Source organism: Notothenia coriiceps, unplaced genomic scaffold (genome assembly GCF_000735185.1).
Source record: "Notothenia coriiceps isolate Sejong01 unplaced genomic scaffold, NC01 NC01_scaffold00038254, whole genome shotgun sequence".
NCBI classification, from domain to species: domain Eukaryota; kingdom Metazoa; phylum Chordata; class Actinopteri; order Perciformes; family Nototheniidae; genus Notothenia; species Notothenia coriiceps.
Window position 1 is genome coordinate 1 of NW_011370955.1, and position 10270 is coordinate 10270.

The window sequence follows — 10270 nt, forward strand, 5'->3', positions numbered from 1 at the left end:
GTGTGTGTGTTTGTGTGTGTGTCGTCGAGGGTTGTGTGTGTGTGTGTGTGTGTGTGTGTGTGTGTGTGTGTGTGTGTGTGTGTGTGTGTGTGTGTGTGTGTGTGTCCGTGTGTGTGTGTGTGTGTGTGTGTGTACACTGATCTAAAACTGACTTTATTATGAATTCCTGTTGTATTAATGATGAAGTTACATGATTTCATCAGACTGCAGGATGAGAAAGATCCCGCAGGGAGCCGATGGGTTTCCTGAGGAGTGGAACTGTGCTTAAATGAAACACTCCGCATCACTTCCACTGCGCTGTGTTTGTGTCTAATTAGTGGCTTCGTCATTAGGCCCATAGCAAAATATGATGCAAATATTCAGCTTTTCATGAAAGTAAAATATCTGCAAGTCACTGCTCTGATGTGAGCAGAATCCATTTGAATTCATTTGAATTTTGAATTCATTTCAGTGAATAATATGTTTCCGCTGGCAACAAGTTATTGAACCGTAGCTGATGTGGGGAGTAGCTTCTCATTTCTTAAACAACCATGTCGGAAGACATATCCTGCGGTCGTGGAAACACCAGCCCACCTTATCACCTGAATCTCCTCCTAGAGCACCACTGTTTGTTTTTTTACAAATCATCTCTCAGAGGGGCGTGGCTAGCAGCAGCAGCAGCTCATTAGCATTTAAATCTACTGAAAAGTAAAGCTGAAAAAGAAGGGTATATGGCATGCTACAATGAGCTGTTTGGCATTTCAAACACTTCAGAGACATGTTTTGTATATATCTGAGATCTATAATATATTGTTGAAAAAGAGGATACTAGGGAACCTTTAATACACAATATATAAAACAAACTGATGTGCTTTTTCTTCTTCTCTGCTCCTGCTGTAAGATACCTGAAGCCCGACATACAGAAGAAATCCAAGCACAAAACAGCTGTGATGAAAAAAACCCTCAACCCTGAATTCAAAGAGGTAAGACCCCTCCCTTCTGCACCGCTGCATGATATGGTTCTAAAACCACAAGACCTCTCCGATGTTTGTCCCTCAAAGACTTGTGAGAAGAAATGTCAGAAAACACTTTTAAATTTCCTTTACAGTCGTCCATGTCCCTTACAAGATATGTAATCACTGTGAGCTGTATAAACCAGTGCTGCCCAACAGACAGATGAACATCGGAATACACTAGCTAGCTGATAAGTGCAAGAAGCCTATTATTTCTTAACTCCTTAACTCTTTTTCTCCTGTGATTGGTTAAAAAATGAACTGCTCCATCGTTCCCTTTAAGAGGTTTACATCTACAGGTCTGTTGTTTAAAACTCGTGAAATAAAGCAGCTGTTCAGTGTGTTTTGTATTTTGTATAGAGGACATTTGTTGGGGACTATTTCCTGCGGTGCATTAATCCACATTTGTCAGTAGGATGGGGTGTGTGCTCAAAATAAATGACAGTGTGTTCATGGTAATGAAGGAACATGTAGTGAAACAGTGTGAGCCACACGCTGATTTAGCATCTGTTCACCAAACTCCATTAGGAAATCATTCATTTGAAGCTGGTACTCTTGTCTGAAAGCCAATGGTCATGAAAGAGCATAAACTTTATATGTTGCCTTTTATAATATGATCTTCTGAATAATTCTGGATAGAAAATATTCACAGGGGAAGGGGCTAATAACTTTTATTTGTATTTATTTATTTATTTATATACCCTTAATAGTCCCACAGAGGGGACATTTACATTCTGCATTTGACCCATCCTAGTGTTAGGAGCAGTGGGCTGCCATTATGTACGGCGCCCGGGAGCAGTGTAGGGAACGGTGCCTTGCTCAGGGACACCTCGGTAGCACTTGGTCTTTCCGGGACTCGAACTGGTGACCACCACCGCCCTCATACTTATGTTACTAATTACTTTTTAAAATTTGGTTCTACATTCAATTTCCACCTGAACCATGACAACATTTCATCCAGAAAGATTACATTCACTACTACTACTACTACTACTACTACTAATAATAATAATAATAACAATGATAAATGTTATGCATATAGCACCTTTCAAAACATAGTTACCAATTGCTTTCACATGCATAAAAATATGTTATATAACATACACACGTAAAACACATAGAAGATAATAAACCAAAAATACATGGATCAAGAATAAATGAAAAATAAAATGAGACTAAAAGTCAAATCACATTTGAGTTTTTAATAAGCGACTTAAAAGAGCTGACAGATTTTGTAACCCTGATCTCCTCAGGCAGGTCGTTCTAAGATATATGACAATAACAATAAACGTGTATACAGATGTGTAGAATATCACCACACATTGTCTTATGGTTGACCTCATGGTGTTTTTAAATCTGCCTCTCCCTGCAGGAGTTTTTCTACGAGATCTCGCTGTCTGAGCTCTCCAACAAGTCGCTGGAGGTGACGGTGTGGGACTACGACCTGGGACGCTCCAACGACTTCATAGGTGAGACCCCGACCGTCACAGGAATGTAGGGAAACTCCCTCTGAACCAGGAGGCCTCTTTGAGAACAACAAAATGTTTTCATGCAAGAGTGCTGAACGTCTGAAGAAATGATCACAAAACAGATCTGTAAATATTCATAAACCTCTCACACCTGGCTCGTTAGTGTCAGCAAAGCTGTTCAGTCGAAGCATTTCAATGTTTACTATGTTACAATCTGCTCCTCAGTGTCTGTTTATTATCATCATAATATTCTTGTTAATGATGGGAATAAAGAGCTCTGGAGGGGCTGATCATTTCAGTTCAGGGTGAATTGAACCTGCTTGGTCACTGTTTGGTCTCCTGAAGTAAGTTTGAAGTGACAGACTACAGAAAGAATATTGACTGAAAAGGTGTGACTTAGACTTTTGACATCCATTATTAATAACACTTATTAAATGCATAACTGGATGAATTATTTTTTGAGAAACGAATGAAAGTTTGGCATTATTGATTTGGATGGAAGTTGGTTCCAAAAGGGAAATCTTTCATTATATTTTTGTGGCATTTTTTATTGCAATTATTTAAATTACAACTTGTCACTTATTTTTCATCTTGCCATATTTATAAATTTTTAACGACAACAAACAATAAAAGAAAGAATGGAAATAAAAAAGCTGAATACATTATTTAAAATGTAATAAAAGTAAGAAGAGTTTTGCAACTTTTAAGAAGTGAGACAAAAGAGATTATAAAGTTTTTAAAGTAATACATTGAGTTATTTACCACCAATGACTGTTGACTTCTAAAATAAAGGCAAAGATTAAAGCTATCATGTAATTAGAAACTATAAATGATATACAATAACTAGATATTACATTTCTACATCAATTAAAACATTTATAAAAGAAAATAACAAATTGAAGGAAAGATTGAGTTAAACTTTAGGGTAATATCATATATATATCATATATTATATATTTAAAGATTATTTTTAAATGTAAAACAATATATTTTTTAATATTTTTTAAAATAATAATATTTTTTTATTTGATTAATGAAATGAAGTTGGTAACCTTCCCCCACTGGCTGTAATAAATATTCAGCTGTCCTGTGAAACTGCAGACGAGTGTTTCCTGACACCAACACTCCTCCCTCTGTGTGCAGGTGGGGTGTGTCTGAGCGGACACTCGCAGGGCGACGGCCTCCGTCACTGGACCGACTGCCTGAAGAGCCCGGGCCGGAGGGTGGAGCGCTGGCACATCCTGAGCAACGAGCTGCCCCGCACCCTCAGCCACGACTAACATGGGGGGGGGACATGCTCTGCAGCAGCTTCACCACGGGAAGCCGCTGGAAATTAGAGGAAGTGATGGTGTGCCTTCATTAGTGAGAAGAAGCTCCATAAACATCAGCAGCAGATATCACAGGATCAGACACTGACGCACACATTCAGAGAAACCACAGCTGCAGAAATTCGAATGCATGTTTTGTTTAAGAAAAAGCTTTGATTGAACTTTACATTACATTTCATTGAGCCAACGCTTTTTTCCAAAGCGACTTCATATAAATGCAACCAAACATGAAGATACAAACCTAGAACAGCAAGAATCCTGCAACATTAGCTTCAAATGAGCCAAACCGTTTTAACAAGTACACTTCTTTTATTATAGTCCTTATGTTCATGGTGTATTCAGCGTATTTGTGTAGACTGACCCGAAAGTTGGCATTGCAAAGGGTTCCCTAGACAGAGCAATCGGATTTTCCCATCGGATATTGGTATATTGCTGAAAATAAGTTGTGGGGCAAACACACATTCATGATAGCCTACTTAACACGTTTTGTTTAGCATGGAAATCTCCACATTAACACCACTTTGTGATTTTCGAAGCATAAATGCAATCGGCAGAAGTAAAAAGCTAACGCTAGGCTGTTAACGAACATTACTGCTTGAGTAGGCTGATTACTGATGTATTTTATGTCGTAGAACAAATCATGAAAAACTCTTGTTTTAACCACAGACCTTATTTCAGGCATATAACCACAAACACGTTAAAATAACCGTTTACTCCAAGACAAGGGAACCAGTGGTAAAATGATATGTCTTCTCTGGGTTTGAGGACTCGTTTCTGCACCATTCTATAGCACCCAGACCTTATCAAATCTGGTCATTCATTCTGCAAGTAATCTGCCAACTAACTGGGAACAACAGTTATTAAATACAAGTGGTGGAGTATAAAGTAGCAGACAATTTAGAATGTGTACTTAGGTACGGTACTTCTGTACATTTACACCAGTTAAAAGAAGCAATAGGCTACTTTGTTGTAAAAATACTCTGTTAAAAGTTAACATCCTACATTCATAATCTTACTAAAGTAAAAGTACTTGACTTCAAAAAATATTAAAGCACAACCATGTTTTTAGAAGAACATGAAAATGTTTTCCAACTGACTCCTTTTTTAAATTGAACACTGTGAAATATATACATGATCTGTATAATGAGTACTTTTACTAAGTATACGTTGATGCTGGTACATTTGTACTTTTAAGTAAGACGGTGAATGCAGGATTTTACTAATAACGTGTATTTCCTCACCTAAGTAGAACTATGTTTACTTAAGTACACCAGGGCCCAATAGACTTACATTAAAAGTAAGATATGTTTTATAAAGCATTAAACATCAATATATATTAACATCAATGCACATGATGTAAAAAGCTCATTTTACATTAAATTCAGTAAAATATTTAAAAGAGTTATTTGTTCACCAATGCAAATGATATTGAAAAAGTAATACGTAAATATGCTTTTTTTTAACACCAATGCACATTGCATGGGGAAAGTAATATAAAGTTCTATTGCATGTTATGGTAAAAAGTGTATGAGTAAAACAATTTTTATCAATTCACATTTTTATTTTATTTGCCAAGTTACCTTTGCTAAACATGATTTTATGATAGCTGTTTTGAGGCAGGGGCGTAGCCAACATAAACATATACAATATTTCTCATCTGCAGCATCAATTTAAACCTGTGCAGGTGTCATGTTGCTCATTTGGGTCTAAACCTGATATATCATCTGAGTTTCCTTCATATTCCTCCTCTAAAGAGTGAAAACAGACGTTGTGCATCCTTTTGTTGCCATGATGCTGATGATTTATGAATAAAGTGGTTCTTCCTTGGTGTTGCATGATGATATATGTTGATATTTATATCTCTATACTCATGCTGCCTGTTTTCCAAATGTTGAGACATGATGAGGCATTCAGGTACATGTTGGGATTCTTCTGTTTACAGTGTTCTTCTTCTTTTATGCACGACTGTATGAATGTACAAGTGTGGCTTTCTATACGATATCTATATGAGTATACATATCGTAGAACTGTTGTTTCCAATGATCTTGTGCTTTAAAGTTGTTCTTACATTTCTATCAGGTGTTTTATGTACAATCAATAAAAGACATTTGGAATGCAACACAGCCACAGTGTAGTGTGTCACTGCTGCCCCCTGCAGCCGGAGAGGAGCACTGCAGCTGCACCAAAAAAAAGGTTCAACAAAAGCAGCTATTTCGTTCAAACTTGTAGCAAAAAGCATATATGTTTCAATTAATAATGACAGGAGAACAAAATACAGCTTTTCATATGAACTTTAATTTCTGCTTTATGTCTGTGCCATTTGTCGATACTGTTTAAATAGAAAAACACATTTAAAATATACATTTATATCTTTTTTTTTGTTTCATTTTATTCTTGTGTCCAGATCTTTTCAGGCCATTCATCCTGGTGCAGCTTTTGTAAGGCGTCTCTCTTCACCAAAGGTCTGCTGCAGAAAGTCATTGAATAAGTCAAAGTAGAGTATTTGGGTCTTTTATTACAATGTTTTATATATATTTTGGGGGAAATGTATTGTAATATGTACTAGACAGGAAATACATTTCTCACAGCAAAAGCCGTTTCCAAGTAAGAATTTATTTTTTAAAACAATTTGAGACTTTAATTAATTCAACTTTATTTTCTCCTTGAAGCAGTCCTTATTTAGTTTTTGTATTTTAAATCTGCAATATTAATAATTTATTTTTCTTTCTGAAACTTGAAAATGTAGAACGTTTGGTTTAATTTTTGGGAGAAAAAAAACAAGACAAAAAAAATGTGTGCTGGAGAACAAAATAATAGACAGGAGGAAAAATTGATGATGTATTAAATACAAATGATCAGTACTGAACCTTAAGTGAGTGAGAGCATCAAAAGTCAATAAGGTAAAGGGGTCAGTGTGCACGACTCTAAATGTACAACTTTATTAGAAATAAACTTTTTCGAGAACAGTTTGACTGAACATTTATTTTTCTAAAAAAAGATAATTTTTACCTCAATACAAAATACTAATAATCCCACAGTAAAGATCTACACACATAACTGTATCTGCTAACACACGTTTTCTGGTTTTTCTGTGAAATAGCACAAATCTACTATCTAACATCATATCTGCATTTCCAATCACAATCTCCAAAAAAAAATATTGTGGCGTGAGATCAGACATAGTTTATACATTGATAAAAAGAAAAGGAAATAAATAATATTTTTATATTTTAGTGTGGTGTTACACTGGAGGGTCCCAACTTAAGAAATATAAATAAATACATAATAATGCAGGGATGACATAAGTGCGACTGTGTAGCTGCCTATAGACTTCTTCCTGTTCCTTTCAGAGTAAAACCAAAAAAAGTGCATTAAAGACCGTTAGCAGGAGGAATCAGAGGAAAAGTAAAGACAGGAATGTAAAATTCATTTCATCATCCGGTGCATCACAAGCCAGCAGGATAGATATATAGAGGCTACATATTCAATTTACAGGTATGTGTACTTCACTCAAATATGTTCTTCATTTGCTATTTTATAATTTAAATAACAACGTAAAAGATAATTAACTGGCAATTCTTTGATTATTTACTTTTTGATGCAAAATGTGAGGGTCAGTTTTATTCTTCTATTCATTATTTTATTTAAAAATGTTGTAGTTGTTATTGATGAGTTAGTTACTTGGCAGATTTTAATTATCAATATAAATATGTTATAAATCCAATAATAGATAAATATATATATTTAGAGATCCACCATTTTATATATCCGACAGGCTTGTAATGCTTACGTCCTTTACTTAGAATAAATATATATAGAGAATTGCAGGATTCATGTATTTTTGTAGTCTGACGCTGAAGTTAGCATCTGCCTGGTTCTCTTCACAAAAAGACAATGCAAAAAATTAAATCTGTGACTAACAAATGTTATTGATACTTACACATTTTGTTAAGCAGGATAATATCCACGTATTAACATGTTTACGATTTTAAAAGCGTAAATACAATCTCCAGAAGTAAAAAGCTAATGTTAGGCTATAGAGGAACTACAGTACGGTCACATGACTTCAAGTCACCGTCGCTAAGCTAAAGGCTGCTAATGTTCGGCGTGATGATAGTCGTCCCATTTAGCAACTTGTTAGCACGGCTGTTTTTAAGGCACATGAAAGCCTTCCACGGGAATTCATCTAACTGTGTTTATGTATGCAGCATTATGGACCACGGCAAGGTGAACATTTAAATTAATCTTTTTAGAAATAAATGAGAACAGGAAGTCATAGAATGCTCACTAAATTCAGGGATTAAGGTCTCATCCCTGCAGCACTCTATGCATATGTGCATGTCTTTGCTGTAGCTGCCCATCAGGTGTTAGCCGCGTAGCACATGTCCTTCTTTAAGTGTATATGCAGCCCACTGGCGCTGCTAAAGGATTTGGAGCATTGCTCGCAGCTGTACGGTTTCTCCCCCGAGTGCGTGCGCTTGTGCTTCTTCATGGTGTCTCCGTCGCTGAAGGTGCGGCAGCAGTAGGGGCAGCTGTACGGCCGCTCCCCCGTGTGGATGCGCAGGTGGCGCCGCAGGTTCCCCCTCTGGCTGAAGCTCTTGGAGCAGAAGGTGCAGCGGTGCGGCCGCTCCCCCGTGTGCGTGCGCAGGTGGCGCCGCAGGTCGGCCGACTGAGCGAAGGACTTGCAACACCAGTCGCAGGCGTAGGTCTTCCTCTTCTGCTCCAGGTGCAGTCGCAGGCTGCCGGCATGGCCAAACGCCTCGCCGCAGCGGGGGCAGCGGTGCACGAGCTCAGGGATGTAACCCGCAGCTGCACCTTCATCTCCTGCGAGTCTCTCCGGAGAGCACTCCCTGTTTCTGTGAGCCTCCTCTCTGTCCACACGCACCAACACCGTCCTGCTCCTGACAGCTGCCTGCTCCTGCAGAGACTCAGGTTCACTCAGTGTGTGGTCCCCAGCCTCACTTTTAATCAGAGGCAGGGCCTGGGGCTCCTCGCTCAGCAGAGGGACTTCAATTTGAATGTTAGGGGCCGAGGAAGAGTAACTAGGAAGGGGTGAGGCATCCTTCGTCTGAGGGTCCGGCTTCAGTGTGGGCTCCAAGGCATCAGCAGGTTTCCAATTTTGCAGGGGGCACGTCTCCCTCTCCACAGAAACACCCTGCTGGTTCAGGGGGGAATCGGGCTCCTTGGAGCGGGACCGCGGCTCTGGATCACAGCTTCTCTGCTCCGGAGACTCTAACCCAAGACTGGACCCGGTGGACCCTGGAACCACAGAAACAAAGATTGAAGATAATAAAGAAATGCTTGCATTGGCACCACAAATGTAAGGGAATGTATGGTAGTGATAACAACCTTGTAAGGTTAAACCAGTCCCTCTCTCTCCCCCCTACTTTAACTAGTCATCTCACACTAGGCACTCATTTTGTGTGCTGTTAAAATGATGAACAATCATACAAATATGCATATAAATAAAAGCAAATCTAATAAAAGAGGTGTGTCCTACTTGTCCAGTGTAGTAATACAACACTGCATTGATTTTAAGTCACCAGGGGCCTCATTTATAAAGCCTTGCGTAGGATTCACGTGTGAAGGTTGCTTACGTAGGACAAAGCAAATCAATACGCACTGACATTTTCCGATTTATAAAACACTGCGTACCGGCGTAGGACTTGCGTGCGGCACGTCCTACGCCGGTTTCCCTTTATAAATGACTATCAACTTGAAATGCGGCGCAGCTTTTGCGGGCTTCACGTAACGCCCATATTTGCCTATAAATAGTCAAAGAAACGCCCATTCATTCATTCATTTTGACTGACTGCATGAAGAAGATCGCAGGAAATGACGACAGAACGGCTAAAACAGTCATCTCACACGGGTGTCAGATTTCGGTTATTTTGGGGAGGTCGAGATAAATCATATTGTTTGGTGGATGCAGTTTGAACCAGAGTAGCAGCATGGAGGTCGGATCGTTACCAAAATAAATAAATAAGTGGTCCGAAAAAGGTTCATGACAAAATAAATACACAGCCTAACCTTCCTCAGGCAGTGTGTTTGCACCGGAGACAGGAGACCCCCCTTGATGAGAAACTAAGAAATGATCAGGGAATCCTTCCGGAGTGGAGTCATGACGACTGGATCTGAATTATTTGTTTGTATTTGGTAGTTTGTGTTCCAGCTGTCGATCAGCAACTATATATCCATAATCCACCAGTTAAAGGAAATGCAACTAATGTGTTGTGTTATATTAGCTGTACAATTGACCACATATGGTGTTCTTAGTTTCCATACCTCCTGTGTTTTACGAGCGACTTATCAAGTCTTGGCAAACAGCATAAAACACGATTAAACGTGATACTATATAAAACCATGCTCGTATCTACAACCTATAGAAATGCAAAACGGCGTCAGTTTAGACGTAATTCTGTCCTCCTGCTTACCGCATCATTTATGAAAAAACATTTCATAACATTAACACAAAATATTC

The 10270-nt window shown here is 38.5% G+C and overlaps 2 protein-coding genes across 2 annotated transcripts; one reads left to right on the forward strand and one right to left on the reverse strand.

Annotated features, from left to right (window-relative positions):
* The first annotated feature begins 845 nt into the window (after positions 1 to 845).
* Positions 846 to 4935, forward strand: LOC104968118 (double C2-like domain-containing protein beta). The gene is made up of 3 exons (XM_010797690.1): positions 846 to 962; positions 2365 to 2461; positions 3605 to 4935. Exons 1-3 carry the CDS (start codon positions 846 to 848, stop codon positions 3739 to 3741), a joined length of 351 nt encoding a protein of 116 aa, XP_010795992.1. The 3' UTR covers positions 3742 to 4935.
* A 1816-nt stretch (positions 4936 to 6751) lies between these two features.
* LOC104968119 (zinc finger protein 358-like) lies at positions 6752 to 9172 on the reverse strand (the record flags this gene model as incomplete). The annotated part of the gene is made up of 1 exon (XM_010797691.1): positions 6752 to 9172. A coding segment is annotated over one exon (1023 nt), but the record flags the coding sequence as incomplete, so codon positions are not given.
* Positions 9173 to 10270: the final 1098 nt, after the last annotated feature.

Bases quoted from the DNA above. Each gene is read 5' to 3' on its own strand.
- LOC104968118 (XM_010797690.1), top strand. From the start codon at position 846: ATGTGCTTTTTCTTCTTCTCTGCTCCTGCTGTAAGATACCTGAAGCCC. The intron at 963-2,364 runs GTAAGACCCCTC...CTCTCCCTGCAG, and splicing joins TCAACCCTGAATTCAAAGAG to GAGTTTTTCTACGAGATCTC. The intron at 2,462-3,604 runs GTGAGACCCCGA...CTCTGTGTGCAG, and splicing joins ACGCTCCAACGACTTCATAG to GTGGGGTGTGTCTGAGCGGA.